This window comes from Alligator mississippiensis, chromosome 1 (genome assembly GCF_030867095.1).
Source record: "Alligator mississippiensis isolate rAllMis1 chromosome 1, rAllMis1, whole genome shotgun sequence".
Lineage (NCBI taxonomy): Eukaryota > Metazoa > Chordata > Crocodylia > Alligatoridae > Alligator > Alligator mississippiensis.
In genome coordinates, this window is record NC_081824.1 from 189994172 (window position 1) to 190012086 (window position 17915).

Here is a 17915-nt window from a genome sequence, read left to right on the forward strand (position 1 = left end):
AAGATCAGTAGTCTTTTTACAACTATCCTATTGGCTTTAGTTTTTCTTACATGTTCAGTTTAAGCATCAACCATCTATTAAGATCATATTTTCTGTTCAAAAAGTAGATCACCATCAAAATGTCAGTTTCATTCCTGTTCAGCCCACGATACTGGATCTACACAGATACCTCTGGAAAGGCTCCAGTCTTGAAAGCCAGAGCTATAACAAGTGGCAGGTGCATAATATTTTATTTTTAAGTTCTGTAGTTTGATATTTTTCTAGGGCTAAAAGGGAATGCTGTCAAGCTGAAATTAAGTAAAGAGAGCGTAAGGGAGTGTTTCAAATTCTATGCCTGCCCTTGAACACTCCTGCCAAAAGCTGTAGTTTTACATTACATGGTTAAAAACAAAAAATGTTGGTGTTTCTTCCCCTGGTGCTGTCTCTAAGGCTTACACAAACAAAGGAAATTATCAATGCCAAGGAACTAATGAAGGAGTACATCAGATGCAATGCACTAACAACTTTTCCCTTCTACTTCCTTTTAGATATAGTACTGTTAGATGTCACTTAATAGGTGCAAACATTTCAGCTGTAAAAGTGTGATTGTCCCCTTTTAAATTATATTTACAACTTACCCAATATTGGGACTTGAAAGAAAGGCAAATTCATTGATTTTCAAGGCTAGTAGAGACTATTAAATCATTTAATTTGACCAAAGCTATAGAATGTTGTATAATTACTACTGTATTGAGCCCAATTTGCAAGTTGGTTATCATTAATTCAGATAGATAAAGTAGACTAATCGACTCATAAATGCCCTTCCTTACATGACAGCAACAGCAAAAAGTTTCAGACCTTCCATCAAACATGGTGATAAGTGGCATTAACTGTAGGATTGTTATCCTGTTTGGGAAAACCTTCTCTACCTGACAATCACAAGTTGTACTATTTCCAAAGTCCAGTGTTAAAGCATTAACTCTATCACCTAGAGCTAGCAAATGCTTTTTTAGTTTGTCTCCAACTTCATACCACGTTTAGTTCCTTTAAATACAGCTGCCTGCAGAAAAGGGCTTTAAGCAGCCAGCTGTTCTACAATGTCTGTTCCAAAAAAGAGTTTTGTTTGGGGCAGATTAAGAACCTGATAACTTCTGATGGTCCCCATTTCCAGCCTTGACATCCATCATCTCAAGGCAAGCAAACTCTGGGGTGGGGAAAGTTGTAGACTTGGGGGTCTGAGAATGAAGGCACCTGTGGATACACCATACTTTCTTACATGCAACATGCCCTGGAATAAGATACACACCTTGTTTTTGAAATGCAGAATAAAAAAAAAAGAGAAGATCTTTCCTTGAAAATACTGGCAAGTATCACTAAGTAACTGAGTAGCGGCAGCTAGGGAGCCCAACATGCTCACTGTGCTGCTCCTGGTGCAGAAGAGGCAACATTACTTTCCCCTTCCCTCCCACCTTACACACAGTGGTTTATGATACACTGTACAGTAATAGCAGTTTCTGTATTTCTTCTCTTATACTATGCATCCCACTTTCTGGCAGCCAATATTTGGAAAAAAGGTGCATTTTGTATGTGAGAAAATACAGTGCTGTATCTTTTGCTTATGCTGCAGATTCCAAAAACACCATGAGAAAACTGAAGACAGACACACATCCTAGAATATTAAAGTTCTGTATTTACAAGAAACTAAGTTACATTTACAATAATCTTTGCTAAAAGAGGAGTCACTGCTATACAACAGGCATTAGCAGAAATATTCTTCCATAGAAGCAGTGGCTCAAGTCTATCTCCAATAATTTTTCCACAGACATTTCTGTCAGCACCTACAAAAAGGGAGTGTGTTTTGCACAATACTGTTATGTACAGAAGATTTAAAAAATAGACATAATATAAACTGAAACTGTGCAACTATGTTATACCACACAGCCAAGATACTGTTCCAAAGATAACTAGGTTTCCCCAATGCTATGTGAAAAGCACTAATTTAGTGGCTTGTTCAAACAAAACATTTTAAAAGTGCACCACCTACTTCAGCTTAATGAAACACTACTTCCACTAATCAACATTTTCCAAGTGTTTCATGCTGCACTAATCTTGGTGCTATAAAAGTTTTAAAAACAAGAGAATAAGTCCAACTTCATTTTATTAGGGGCAACAACATATTATGTAATCCCCAGCACCTTCTTCCTTCAGTTTCAAAATCCAGTCTTGGTGGTGTCTCTAAAAAGGCGTAAGGCTCTGCTGCAGTGTGCCCCTTGAGTCATTCTGTGACTTTCGACGGAAATATGTGCAAATCTTCCTCATGGGAACTGGATCAGCTGCAACCTAGGAAAGAGATTTGAGTCAGTCATAATCCTTTATATCTATGGCAGTGAACATCACCATCTAGTAGCACTAGACTAATGCTGCACACACAAGAGCCTTAAGCCTTTGTATGAACCCAAATGCTGTAAGAGACACTGCCCAAACATGCCCTAGTCATTATGACAAGCTGATGCATAATTTGTAGCTCAAGTTATTTTCTAGCATCAGAATTCAAACTAGAGCATAATTAAAGTTAGTAAAACTGATAAACTGAGAATTGATTGTTGTGATGTACACAAGACTCAGCTCTACTTCAAAACTGGAGTTTGGAAACTGCAGGCATCAGGGGATTCCATTTCTATTGTTTCCATTGCACTGTAGCATGCTAGAAAGACCTCACGCTCAACGTGCCAATTTTTAGCTGCTTTGAAAGCTCACCCGAGGATCCCATTGTCCAGCTGTGTTCCTGCCTGTGAGCATGCATATTACAAGTGGCAGGGATTCTGTAGGCCATTTTTTGCCCTCCAGTGCCTGTGCAATCTCTTTTTCAGGGGTTTCCACAAGACTTCAGCTCCACAACTGGGTAACAAATGGTTGATGCAAGAACTAGAATACAATTCAGCTATTTTAGCTCAAAGCTGGGTTGGCTCTCTCTTGGTAGTGGGAGTCAATTTAGGTCACTGAAGTGGGTAAATGTGGCTGTGCATACATGTGAACACAAGATCTGCCAAGTGAGGTGGTGCCACCCATATACAATGCAGTCCTACTATAAAAAGTAAATGACAATGTCCTACTGAGAACAGAATTCTTTTGCTAGTTTTGGTCTCAAATCACATTCTAATGGGCAACACTAGCCACTTTATGAAAATCCTAATTCTAAACATCTAAGAGTATGAGTAGGACTGAGGGATAATAGCATTACACTGTATGGGGGACAGAACTGGAGCTTGTTAGGAGAGATTTCATTTTCTTCCTTTTTGCCCTGCCCCACTTCCCAACTAGTGAGGTCTGATGCTCCCTTTGATGCACAGAAGTTAGGTCCCTGCAAATGGAAGCTAAACATACACACATTACAGAGGGGAAAATGGGCTCTGGAGATGAACTCTTTCATTGCTGCTGTAACCATGCTTTGCTTACTTACAGGTCTTGGAGGAGTGACTGCAGTCACAGCCTCCTGTCGCCTTGTCCGAGAGGAGGGGGTGCTGCTGCCTGATGAATTTTGGCTCCTGGCCTTATTTGTCTTTAACTTCTCCCCGAGAGCAGAGAGCCAATCCTTATTTTCAGGAGAACTATTTTCTTTGTTTGACATGTCAGCCACTTTCTGATAGGAGGTTTCAAAAGGAAGAGTTTGGAAGCCTGCTGGACTAAGGGGACTTTCAGGAGGAGAAGGCTCCTTTGGGTTCTGGCTACAGCTTTCAAGTCCACTATTCAACTCAGCAAGGCACAGACAGTCTTCACTGCAAGTCTTATGACCTGCTCCCAAAAGGCACAAATTCAGTTTCGACTTCTTAGTCATTGGGTCTAACTCAGTCACACAGCTGCAGCCTTTCAGACACTTCTGCCTCAGGTGATCTTCCTTGCTAGACTCGAGTCTTCTCTTGGCTCGCTTTACTGAGTGCAAGTGGGGTACTCTGGGAGTACAAATTGCCTCTGGGACACTCTGTGTGACATCTGTCAGAGCTCTTCTTGGAGAAGGAGTCTTTATTCCAGTCTCTGGTAGGGAAGAGCATGGAGTCCTGGTAACCCAATGGGTAATGGACATCTTGGAGCAAGATGCTTGTTTGGGAGAAATACCCAAAGTAGTGTCATTTTGCTTTGCTGGAGTGTGAGCCTTGGCTGTTGGGATCTTGAGAGAGGATGCTGGAGTATTGGTGGAAAGAGGAAGGTCACCCAAACAACTTGGAGCACAAGCTGCTTGACGTGGTGAGGAAGTACAAGGGTTACTAGTCATGGGGAACTTGGCAGGAGTATTCTCTCTGCTGACTGGCAGTCCTGATAGAAGTGGAAAAAAAGAAAGGAGGAAAAAAAATAAATAAATCAGGTGAGTCATGTAATGTAGCAGCAGCAAAGTAAGCCTTAATAGGAGCATCCCTGGATACCCTGAGGTTCTGATTTCAGCACCTGATTTATTTCTCTAATGGGCCCCTCCAGGTCCAAACACCTTAACACCCACCCACATCAAGGCATCAGAGCTAGGCCAACACTGAATGCTTTTGAAAATCCCATCCCAGAGAATGCTTATTTGGTTTCTGATATCCATTTAAGTGAACTGCAATCAGGCAACTGAAACAGAAGGCTTAAAAACATACTTCAATCACTGATCTTGTCTGAGATAATGTTGCTACCTAGCACCCCTGAACTGAGAAGAGAAGAAAACATGTCTAATCCAGAGGATGTTACATGGGTCCCTGTCCACAATAGCTATAACCAAGGCACCAGTCAGCACAATTAGACATACTGTACATGTGACCTGTGTCCTTTTAGTTCACCTAAAATCCATAACTGACAAAGGCTTTAGAGTTCAGTTATGGGGACAAAGTTAGATTTCAGCTATCTACAATTTATGAGTGTTGAACTGGGTCAGGAGATAGTCAGATTCCACAGGTAGCTAGAATATAGATAAAGCCTTAGAGTGGAATGCTCTCCAACATAGTTAATGAGTCCAAGCACAGCTTTGATGGTCATACACTAAGAAAAATGGCAAAACAGAGAGAACAAGGAGATCATACTTTGCTTCTACAGTCCCTCTCCTAGAATTTTTCTGCAAGGATAAATTGGTTCAGGGCATCAATTAATTACTTAAAGTAAAAAATGTCAGGCTAGGAATTTCCTGCATCTTGTATAAAGAAAATTTCCAAGAGAAAATAAATGCTGCTTTGACAAATAATTGATAGAGAGAAAGAAAAGAATGGACTTGGACATCTAGTACAGTGGCTACAGAAGTCACAAGCCATGCTGGAGAGGGGGAAAAATACTGTTTTTAAATCCATCTACTCAAATGGATTCATACTTCTGTTATAAAGCAAATCATAACTTGTTTAATAAGTACCAGAAATCTGATGATAGATCTCTGGGCTACATCTCAGATTAAATGTTTACAAAAAAGTATCCTGAAAAGGATGTGCTAGTTGCTTGTCCAAGATATGTAGATACTGAAATTGTGTATATCTGAAGGAATCTTTTTGGCCTTATGTCGGGATGGTATAACATTAAGATATCACCTTAGCTACTTGATAGGTTTTCCACAGGGAGCAAGAAGACTCTGAGCATTTTCTGCATACAAGTGGTTTATAATCTGAAACCCTTAATTTTTAGAGTCAGCTGGAATGTTGTAAAGTACTTTGCTAAGATGATGGGAAGTCTAGTGCAAGTAACCTGCCTTTTTCTTTAGAAATGTATTCTTGCTGGCAAGACCTGTATAGTGTAAGCACCTATATAATTTCTCAGTAGCAAACCATATAAAGCTTCTTTTGATTCTTATCCTTCCTGAGGATTATTTTACTACTCAGTACTGCAGTACTCAGTACTTTAAATACAAGTATTGATGCATCAGAGCAAAATGGATTCAGTACTGGATCCTAATGCAAATACATCAAATAACTTTAAAGCATGTATGTTCCTTTCCCAATGAAATGTGCTAGTTCAGGTAATACAGGTTATTATGAATTTATAGAATGGTCACTGCTAGGAAGACCTTAAATTTACCTTAATGAGATCTTGTTTTTTGCCTTAATGATCGCTCCAGGTCTATATCTTAACTGGAGAATTAGTTGTGCTTAGAGATGCAAGATTTTGAAAGTGGAAGGGAGGGGTAGTAAATCTCAGCCACCCCAATCGTCTGCAATTACCTACAAATTCATAAACTAGGGACTGGGGTTGCTGCTACTGGCGTAATCCCTGGAAAAAGAATATAACCCAGTATGAAAGATATGTTCTGGATTGCCTGCATAAGGAAAAAAATGCTATCTTGACTTATGTGCTGGGTGGGAGGGATGATGAAAGGGAGCCTGCAACTCTAATGCCAACCTCCCAATACTGGGTCCAGAATACAAACACCAACCTTTTCTACAGGAATTGGTACCCAAATCAAAAATATTCAGAAACATTCAGAATTCAAACCTCTTAACAAGTCTCATCCATGGCTATTGTTTCCACTTACTGACATTCTACAAGGCTATTTTATTTAAAACAACAAGCATCTTTCAAGCTGCTCATCGAATAAATATTGTTCAGGTCTAACAGGAGCCAGTTAAACAGAAGAATACTTACAGTGGAAACGCAATGCATACACCCTAACACACTAAAAATGTGCATGCTTAAAGTTGCTCTAGAAAATGAATTATAAATCACCAGAATCCAGCATCACTAATTCAAGATGCAGCCCAGCTCTGGAGAGCCTGTATTGTACAAGTATAGAGCAATCCATCACACACCTACGTTCCAGAGAAAAGGAAGTTGTGCTTGCTACATTTAATAGCATAGGCCAGCAGTCTACACACAGCCACAACATCACAATTTGTTCCATGTAAGAGGGTGAGATGCCACCTAACTTTCATCCAGGCAGTTCCAAAACAGTTTGGTTAGCCAACTATAAATCAGTTTGCAGATAACTCCCGTATTCTAACAGCATGTGTTTTGTGTTCAAAGAGCCAAGGTCAGCAGGAAGCCTGCTGTTGTGTTTGCAAAGTCTGTGCGCTTCCTCTTTCCTCCTGGATTGTTCTAATACAGAGAGAACAAGGAGGAATGATATTTTTTCTAGTATAATTGCCAAACCTGATTTGTAAAGACACAGCATACAGGCTGCTTTTGGTTTCTAAGCTTCTAGACTAAAGTCCAGATTTCCTTCCTTGGGAATAAAATGTAAAATGGTTTCTCAGCAGCTCACTGAAACAAAAAGTTTGAGAGAGTGTGTGCATGTCTGTGTGTGCACACGTGTGTGTATGTAGGTGGCCCAACAGGGGAAACGAGCTGGCATTTGCCCATCTATTGTCCTCCCTGTTTCCTGAAAGACAGTTAAGCACTGGCAAGGGCTATCTTTAATGTCATCTCACTAAGAGGGATTAGGAAACTTTCCATTTGTATTTACATTTGTGAAGGTGAAACTCATTTGGAAAGTGGGTAAGGGAGATGGAGCAACACAGGAAATGACATTGGCCAGTTACTGCCAAGTCATTTTTGTTCTCAATGTTAAAGCTGTATCACAAAGAAGCTTTTTTTATTTCAATTTTCTGTGGGTTTGCTCCTTCCCCTTTTCATCTTGTCATAAAACAGTGGAAGAGTAAATATAAATTTACATACTTGGTGTCTACCAATTCTAACACATCACAGTCTTTCTGATCCCCCACACTCAAGAAGGGGATGGTATTTATTAATTAGCGCTAACACGCTGATGAATGAAAAATTACTGTGTTCAGTTATTTATTTATTCTGGAATATCTATAAATATATTCCGTGTGAGCAGCAAAAGAATTTCTAAAATGTACCCATCCAGTCACCAAACTGCAAAGATTTGGGCCTTGCAGTAAAAGTGTACTGCAGTGTGTGCTACAACACTAATTTGAAGCAAAGCAAATGCAACTGCGGATTACATTTCTCCTGAGATACAGGAGTTTATAAGCATGTTTGCACAAAGTCCTACAATTCTGGAAAGTTACCCTATCCTATAGAAAGGAAGATTTTGCTTTTGTGACAAGCGGATACTCTGCTATTCAGTGGAACTCATCTTGCTGGGCAAAACGAAAAATTTCCAAGCTCCAAGGCTTTGTATACCCTTTACTAGACAGAATACCAGGCCTGTGCAAACATTAGACCCTATTGCCTTTAGTTGCTGTTCCCCAGCAAATTAACCCTAATACTGTTACTGTGGTTAATAAAGATATACGGTATTTACTCAAGTATAAAATAAGGTTTCCCCCCCAGGTACTCGTATTACAGTTACACATAAAGAAGCCTCATTAAATACATTATCTATTATTAATCTGCTGTCAAAAGCTGCATGAGTTTAGTAATGGAAAACAACTATGAAACTGACTAAAATGCAGCCAATGCCAAGCATGACTATAAAACACACGGCAAACATACCAACCCCAAGGCTAGGTTAGTGTAGCCCATCTGAATAAGATGTATGGTACTGATCGTTGCACTCAGTCCCTCTTAGTGCCGACTCTTTTCCAAGTCATGGTTAGCTACTACATAGCATACTTTTCAACTTCTTCACTTCCATAGATGATCTGTGCCTCTTTCCCATTCCCAGTAATTCCTGTTTTTTTCACCAGCCTTAAAATGTCTGCTAAACATCAAATGGGGTCCCAAAACAGCTCACCTCAAATCCCTGTGTCACCCCCTCTCTCAGCCTCTTGCATATGATTAGTGTGGACTACGCATAGTTAGAGTAGTGTGGCCCTGCCCTTCAGGCAGTGGAACAAAAGCAGGGTGTCCTGCATCTCTCTGCAAACAAATTTTTGGAGGATGGCAGGACTCATGATAAGAACACCAAGTCAGGGGGGATTGTGGGGGGTGTAATTAGCAAATAGATCCTTTGGGAAGGGGAGGAGGGTTCTGGAGTACACAAATACACTGAGCAGTGCTGAGCTATGGGATCACAATGGCTTGAAGTGCTGTTGACTCTGCTGGGGCCCAGCCCAATGAACTATATGGTTACTCATAAGCCTTTTGGCTCTTGACCTAAACATCATGCATAGTTTGTACTCTATATAGGTCAGGACAATGTTTGTAGAGTACCTGTGCTAAAAACGTTCATTAGTTTCAGAAGAAAAATGAAACACATTAAATTAATTTGTCAGTGTTTTCAAATTTGCCTGTTACTTCCATGTGCTCAGGAAGAACAGGGTCTGACAGCAGCAATTACAAAACCCTGTGTGTCCAGTGATTTACTAGTGCTCAAGAAACTGCATGAACTAATACTTGCCTTGCATCTGAGGCCAACATCCTGCAGGCAACAGCATAACTACAGAAACAGTCTTGGCCAGTTCCTTTACTTTGAGTGAGAGTACTTACAGACAGAAATGGAGTGAGGCTGGGCACTCCCAACTCAAAGATGTGAAGGCCAGCAGCCAAGGTCAGCACAGGGAATACCCCCGTGTTGTGAGACAAAATCACCCAAGGGTCTTACCTGTTGCACTCTGCTCATTCAGTTTCTTCTGACAAACCCAACCCACCAAATTGACATGATCGGATGCTGGGTTCTTCTCCTCAGAGCCACGATTTAAGCGCCAGACTCTCACAGTGTTGTCATCAGAACACGTGGCAATCTACAGTATAAATCAGAGCACATAAGACCAGGTCCCTCAGTCCTTGGAAGAAGTCCATTTAAAAGGCAGCTGATCCTGACACAGAGTGCTGAGAGTCCAGGAATCGCCAATGGAGATAGGCGTACCTTGCCCAACCACTGTTCCATAGAGAAAAAGGTGCCATTTTCCCTTTAACTCTCTCTGATGGGAAAGATTCTGTGACAGCCATTTATGCTAGAAGTGCCAATACACAGCATTTATTTATTGAAGCTTCAATAACTTGGTAAACAAAGCAGAAACTCCAAACCAACCCAATGCTGTGGATCCAAGAAACAGAAGATGACTTGAACTCAACATTTTGCATCTATATCCAGCATTCCTTTAATCCCCAGGCGCTTGGATGAGGACAAACATTTGCAGCGTTTTAGAAAAGTGATGCTTCAACAAGGATTACCATTAAAAAAAAGGGTTGTGTCACTGAGCATAGCCTTAGCAAGCCTTGCAACATTCCATCAACAGGAGCCCTTGTCAGAGTCATTTGGCCCCATCTCCTGCTTTAGGTGGGGTAGAGACCTTATAGTAACTCAAACCTCTTCCAAACAAGCAATGGAACAGGCCTAATCTATATTTGACTTTTTATTGATCTCCTCCCCTTACGTCGGGAGTTAGAATAAAGAGGAAGAACTATAACAGACAGTCTCTGTAAACTGCCATGTCTGGTCTCTACACAACTAATAAAATGCTCTGTACCACTAATAAAATCCCTTAATAAAATGTTCTACACCCTATAGGATGTACCTAAGATCCTCTGACCTGCCTGCAGTTCATTACCCATTCCTTTCAAGTCCTTATTGCAGTGGTTCTCAACCTTTTTGGACTCAAGACACCCCTCAGAAACTGCCAGCTCTTAGTTCTCACTCATTTTTTGATTACAGAAAAATATTAAAGCAATTTGTCTGTTGCAAACAATTCAGAAAGACCACAACTGGTCAGAATATTTTTAACCCTATGGATTCTTATTTGAAATCATTGGGTTCATCTTGTGAATCATCTCTACACACCTAACAGTCCTAACATTGCACGGCATCCCATGGCACCCCTGAAAAAAATCTCAAGGTACGCTGGTTGAGAATCACTGCTTTCTTGGTTCTCTCTCCTCTTCTGCACCAAGTTGAAACTTGTTGCTCTTAGAACTGGGCAAGGGGCATCTGTGAGATGGACAACACCTTATCTGCCTTTCTCTCTTTATTTGTCAGTGCAGATTAGTGCCCTGTTGGTCTGTTCTCTTATGATACCGTGGTCAGATTACTGGTTTATATAGAACCATATGTGATATGGCAATTTGCATCTCTCTTTGCCAGTCTCAATTTGCATCTCTCTGTGCCGCATGAAACCTCTTCAAAAACTGCTATTCTCTCCTTAGCCAAATCTCAACAGAAGGCCTCTCTCTACCTAGAGAAACTAGCTGGTGATTAACAGCAGGGATAGATGCAACTAAAGCTGCCAACGTGACACTTTAGGACTTTTCAGGCTTATTCCTAATTTGGAATGAGGCTAGTCCCTTAACCCCACTACCCATTCCAAAAAAAAAAAAGCCTTTCTCTCTAGTGATGACCATACTGAAGAAATGCTAATCAAGGGTCACTCTGCTTTGCAAAGAGATGGTCTGGTGTGGACTGGCTCAGATTTAGCTTTGAATTAGAATTCACATTGAAAGATTACATATCCCTTTTTGAAAGGACATTTGTGTACGCAGAAAGATGGAAGAGAGAATATATCAGTGGCCAGACAGCAAAGTATCTACTACAGATATTAACAAAACCTGTCAGCATAACAAACCTGGGAGGGAGGAGGGGGGAAGACTTGCAATTTTTAGACCATAACATTTACATTAATTTATTTTAACATTTGTCTGCAACACAATCATACTTTTCTAAGAACAAATATTTTAAGATGTTAAGACTTATCAAACTGCTTAAGTTACCAGAAATAATTCACAGCAGCAGCATACTGAACAGACTTGAGGATTTGATTGAGAACTTAATGGAGTGGCTTAAATTTTGCAAATGAGAAATTTGACATTCCTAAAAGGAACATTTTCTTGGTGAAAACCTACCTGACAGTTTTTAAAAGCTTAATTTTCTTGACATTCTCCATTTCTTAATAAAAAGAGGCCCTTTTGGTTTTTTTATTGGCAGGTTTTAAGTGCTAATTGAAATTGCATGACTTAATCATTTAGAGAGATTTGTTAGACTAGAAAACTTTTAAAAAAATGTATAAAACCTGTCTTTGATAATTCTGATATTTTAAAAAGATATTTGGCAGATTTTTTAACAAGAAAAACCCACAGAACCCAATTTACTCTATAAACTTGCAGCCCTAAGCAGTCTTTCTATGAAAAATCTTTTTGAGCTGCCCAAATTACATGAAAAGAAGAAGCAGCTACCTAGCCAATTTATTTCATTTCTTCTTCATAGAAGGCTTTCTAAATCAAACACAAACACCATCCTTTCTCCCTCCCATTAAAATACTCCCCCAAGTCTACTTTAAGGTAGCAGCATAGTTAAGAATCTTCAAAAAACAAACCAACCCCTTCCTCCACCCACCAAACACTGATTAAACTGAACCTTTATCTGATGTATGGATTTGTCTTTGATAATGTCAGGCTGGAGAAAGACAGAAGCACCACCCACTAGCCTTTAGGTTAGAGCTTAGGAGGGGTCAACACAAAAAAAGATGGTGTAGAGCTTTTCCTTTTGTCAAATACTGTATCAATGTTTGGCCCTTCATACAAACAGTTTAACAGGCAAAAATGCATTTTTTTCCAAAAAAAAACGAACCTTAGTGAAGTCTGAAGGACACCAGGCAACAGAGGTGACCTCTTGAGAGTGACCAAGAAGCATCCTGGGAGGGAGCTGAGGCTCAGAAATCTGGAAGAACAAATCCACCACGGGGTAGGGGGAATCAATTTAGAAATCAGAGGATCTGTGTGAAATAAACTGGTCATTTCAGTCTAGTTCCTTCCATACCAATGGCCTCATCTTTAACACACACACCCCACCCTCCTGACCCCCCCCAACTCTGAGGATTAGCATCCCACTGAGGTCTCTGCAAAGAAGCAAGAGACTGAATGAGGTTTGAGAACATTTTTAAATTTGCCTCCTCCAAGTGAAACAGGTGGTCACAATTGGGATGTATTAGTAGTGTTCAGCAAAATTTGATAGCTTTTGCTGTGCATAGGACTTTTGGCTTCAGGATCCAGCATATGGCATAAGCACATCACTACACTAAGTAGAGCAGATAAGGCTACTCATCGCATTTAAAGGATCTATAAACTCCTACTGGGAACAAAATTTGCCCCCACAGATTCTGTAGTGACATTTGTGAAGGCGACATTTGCAGAGCAGCATGCAATCTTAAACCCAAGGCCTACTTAAAAGAGTAGCAGACGTTGACTTGCATTTGCTTCAAAACTGATTATTCACATAACAGGTAGTGGGCAAGTGCCTTGTTCCAGCCACTTAAATCACAATCAGCTTTACGCTAAGATATTAGCATTGTTAAAATCCGGTTAAACAACTGCAAGAACAGAGCGCACACAGTGGTTAGGTTGTACCTGTCGGATTGTAGTAATACATCTTAGATAAAATCTCTCTCTAGCCTGATAGCAGCACTGTCAATCTTGAGTTACAGCTCACAGAACTTGCATAGAGATTGACTTAATTGAGGGTAGTATTAAGCCCTGCCACAACCCAGAAACAGCCAGACAGCAAATATTAAGTTCTCTCTTTGTTTTGCACACTTGCCGCAGGCGCTGCTTCCTGGAGCAATGAGTCACCATTTGTGATCTGACATTATACAGGGGATTTGTGCTGATGACTAAGTGAACGTAATAGATTCTTTAGCATGTGGGAAAATTAGACTTTATACAGAGATTTTCAAGGATGTATACAGGGCGCTGGGGAAGGATTCCAGCTTCTTAATCAATTTCCTTTTCTTGTCAAATTTTGATCCCTTGCTATGACAGCATGAAAAGCTATAGTTAGGATTCCTAAGCAGAACATTTAAGAGTTGTTCTGAATTAAACAGGATCATCATAACAGACTGGGGTTTTTTTGGCATGATGGAAGCAACCACTTGACTAAATATCTATTAAATGTCTTGTTCAGCTACACCCTTCTCTGCCAAAACATGCAATACCATGGAAACTAAATCCCCATTTAAGGAATAAACTGCAGGAGTTCTTGGTACAGAGAATACCTACATTTACATCTAGTAGGTTTTTATTGTGCATAGCAAGACATCTATTTAATCCTTGTTTACTGGCAGGACAGAAGGCAAGAACTAATCTCAACAGATTCTGTCAATTAAATTATACGGATATCAAGCAATGTTGTAGCAGCACCCATTGCCACTTTTGGCAAGACAAGGATCAGGCCACTTATCTCAAGAAAGAAAAAGGAGTTACATAGATATTGATACTGGATCAGACTTATGGGTCCCCTACTTCAGTGTCCTGCCTCACAAAGTTAAGGAAGGTACTGTGAGATAATGTACCTGTAAAAGCAAGGGATCTCACCCTTTGGCATATACTCCTTTAAATTTTTTGCTAGTGTGTACACCTACAATTCCATATTAAGGATGATGATAATAAAAGTGGTAATGCTTTGTCATTACCACATTACAACCTCCCCAACAATGCGAGAGAGTATAGAGTTGGTTCTTTGTTTTTTCTTTTTCTTCCTTCCCCACACTATTTATATTTGCCCTTTCCCTATTTCTCCTTCCCCACATCTAGAAGTTCACTGTGTACCCACAGTGAAATAATGCTGTGAAGGAAATTATTTGCTATTCCCAGGCAGTTGCTGAGCAAGATCATATGCCCAGATTGTTGCATTCTCTGCTCTAAATGTTGTGCTGAACACTAGAGTTCTTAGAGATTCAATTGCTTAATGGACTGGTTGTTATGTTTCTTGAAATGCCTACTGTGTGCATGATCATCACATGCTGAAAGGTGGAACCAAATGTTATTGTTGCTGAACTGACAAACAACCTCTGTCCATGGTATCTCTTGGGAATTACTGACCCTGGCAGAACCTCCCACTGCTGGTCAAGAGTATCCAGAAAGTGACTTGAGTGGATAGCATCTTTGCTTAGACCTCACTATCTTTCACCTGCCCCTGAATGTGTAGTCAGCAGCACCTCTTCCTACAGAGCCTGTACATTCCCTGTTTGACAATACTGATTCAGCCTTTGTCTCCTTGTCTCAATTGCTTGCTGTTCAAGAGTGGCTAGCCATGTATGTTCTACGGCACAATTGCTGATCATCCTAATGAAGGGTATGTATAGATCAGTTTCAGTAAAGCCTTGTGGCTGTCAGTATGCAGTAAGTAATCCAGGGGGAGGTTGGATTTAGGAGGACTTAACAGCATTGAGAAAGCTACCATTTATTCAGAATAGCTATCATATTTAAGTAATAATGGTCACCTGACCAGCCAATGCATATTTGTTTTAATTAGATGCTTGGCACCTACATGCTACAACACTAGAAATCTTATATACACAAAGGGATGGACATTAAATCCACTTTTAAATTTGACTTATAAAAGCCATTAAAAAGTACCCTCAACAGATTTGAGATGGACAGTTGTATGTGTACACACACACTCTCTCTCTCTCTCTCCTTGGCTAAGTGTGGGGACATTTATGGAGAACCAAAGGACCTGAAGTTGATAGAGCTAATTATATCTACCAGTTCTGATGTGAGCAACACTCCCCTGAATTTCTGCAACTACAACAGAAATGCATCCAGCACCAACATGGCTACAAGGCTTTTACCAAGCCTGATGTAGTATGTGTTCTGTACTCCCACTGTTGTTTTTATTATAAATTTTTATTATAAATAGAAGAAAGAATCTGGTGGGAAATCTAGGAAGATTTTAGGACAGCGGTCTTCACCAACACCTGGTATTAGAAGGTGCATATTGTTTTAGTTATGGATGGAGTAAAACCATTGTATCTGGTAAATCAGCAGGTCCTGAATAAGCTTAACCCAAGGAATTCAGAAGGGCTTGTACAAGTATGCATGAAGTTGCCTAGGTGTCTGATATAGAGCATGAAAACTGTATTAAAACAGCTCTCCCTTCTTCCTTAAGGAAAGAATTCTGCACAATAGCAACAAGAGAACACAGATAACATTGTGCTAAGAGAAAAAAAAATGTACCGGGGGGAGGGAAAGAGGCAGAGGCCTTGGGTGCAGGAAACAACATTTGAAATAAAATGAAGATTCAAGCTAATGGGGTTTAGCTTGAGGCTGGTGCTGAAGTATGTCCCTACCTACTGAAATCCACCACCACAGGGCAGCTGCCAGGTTGAGGAAATTCAAGTAAGAGAACAGTAACAGAACTATAAATATATGGGAGTGGCGTAAGCAAACAGTACTACAGGGTTGGCAGAGGCTTCTTCTGCATGTGAGCAACTGTAATTAGGTCAATGTAAAATAAACACTGGAATGACAGTTTTGAGATGGAGGCAGGGAAAAGTCCTATGGCCAATTAAGAAACAGGATTCCAACTTAGCCAATTTCCTGCTGTTCCAGTTAGGTCTCAAATGTTACACCAGGAACAGCACTGAAAGCCCCCTTCAGCACCACATCAGAAAATCTAATCTAAGGAGTTTTATAGGGTAAAAACAAGAAAAACACAGAACAACTACTACCCCAAAATCTTACTTGTTCATCTCAATAAAGAAACACTCTGTTTTCTCTATTTCTGTGTGGATGGAATGCAAGGTGTACGTGTATAGGGAGGAATAGAACGTCTTTCATTTTTTAGGTCCCTGCTTTTCACACAGTGACATTTGCATTTCCTCTGTGTCAGCTCAAGATGCCAAGTGACTAAGCTTCTCAGCTGTCAGCCAGCACTTTGGAATTTTGCTGAAGGCTCTGACTGAGCCTTTGCTGTAACACAAAGACTTTAACTACTGTAAATTAAGTATGAGGGGAACCCCTCCTCCCCCCAACCTATGTCTGAAGCAAGAGTTTATAAACTGGAAAAAAGTTCCCCTTAAAACAATCAAGCTGTTAGACTGCTAATGTGTGCCCTTGCTAAATATGAACCAAGAACTTCCACTTGTCATAGCTGGATGAATAAACAGGATTGAAAGAGGATTTTAATGCCCATTAAAACCAGATTAAGTTCAACAGCTTGCAATAAGCAGCAGTGAGGAGAGACATATTGGTGGCAGGGGTTAGTTCTGTTTTGCATTAATAGTTACATCCAGGTTTGGCAGCTACATGCAATGGGCACAACTTTCAGGAGCTAATCCCTGTGTTGGTATGAAAGGAACCCCTCCCTCTACCTCGTCTCCCTGCCCTGTGGGAATGGGGAAAGTGAAGAACAAGCTAAAGGTAAAACAGGGCATTTGACCTGGACCTGTGTTTTTGAGCTTCTCCCAAACATCTCACCTTCCAGATGTAGGCACTCTGATCACTCGAGCCACTAACCAGGAACTGGTCATCTGGGCTAATGCTGGATTTGACATAAAAGGTTGAATTCTGGTGTCCACTGAAAACTGCCGCTGAGAGACAAAAACACAAGTCAGCACATAATGCTAGAGTTAAGCTGGTTACACAACTGAGGCTGACATTACAGGTTTTTCTGGCCAGTTCACATATCTTCAAAACAAAGTGGCTACACAAGCTCAGGTGCTCTAGGGCTCACAGTTTCAACCATTACTTGACAGGAGGCACCATTATGCTAGTGCACCCAAACTGCCCCTCACAGCTTTATCACCTTGGGATAAAGTGAATGTAGCTGCCAAACCTGGATGTAACTATTAATGCAAAACAGAGCCAGAACCTTAACATTTTTTCCCATGCTAGGGAGGGTCCTACCTGAGCCTTGCACTCACCCCAGTGTGTTTCTGTCTCCTAATACTATGGCCAAGACTACAGCTGCACCCACCTGTACAACAAGGAGGGAACCTAGAAACTGTTAGCTAACACCTGGCCTAATGCTGTCCTGCTGCCATCACCTTTTCTTCAAGCAGTTCATGTGCTGGCTCAGCAATGCTGGTTACTAGTCTGTTTCTAAAGTCTCAGTAACACCTCACCTGATCTATGCAGCCTTGAAAAGCTGCAATTCTGGTATGGCAAGAACCAGAAGTGCCAACAGCTAGCACAGGAGCTGCATGAAGATCTGGAGTACTTAGCTACCCAGCATCTGGACTTCTTATCAGGTTAAAAAGGTCAAGTTACCCAGTTTAGCACAGCGTGTGATTGAGGTCCTCTATCAACGCTGGCATAAGAAGCTAGGAAGTGTCTGTAGTATGTGGATGGTGTGAGTAGGCCAGTGTCCAATTTACAGC

The 17915-nt window shown here is 40.7% G+C and overlaps 1 protein-coding gene across 3 annotated transcripts in view; it reads right to left on the minus strand.

The window, feature by feature from the left end:
* Positions 1–1649: 1649 nt before the first annotated feature.
* The window catches only part of DTL (denticleless E3 ubiquitin protein ligase homolog), a 30552-nt gene continuing 14286 nt past the window's right edge, over positions 1650–17915 (minus strand). For all 3 annotated transcript variants that reach the window (XM_014598154.3, XM_019483201.2, XM_006261518.4), the window contains exons 11-15: positions 17014–17126; positions 12389–12478; positions 9431–9569; positions 3440–4290; positions 1650–2319 (exon numbers count right to left, since the gene is read on the minus strand). In XM_014598154.3, coding sequence (XP_014453640.1) covers positions 2215–2319; positions 3440–4290; positions 9431–9569; positions 12389–12478; positions 17014–17126 — 1298 coding nt within the window. In that variant the 3' untranslated portion in view covers positions 1650–2214. The remainder of the gene's footprint in view (positions 2320–3439; positions 4291–9430; positions 9570–12388; positions 12479–17013; positions 17127–17915) is intronic.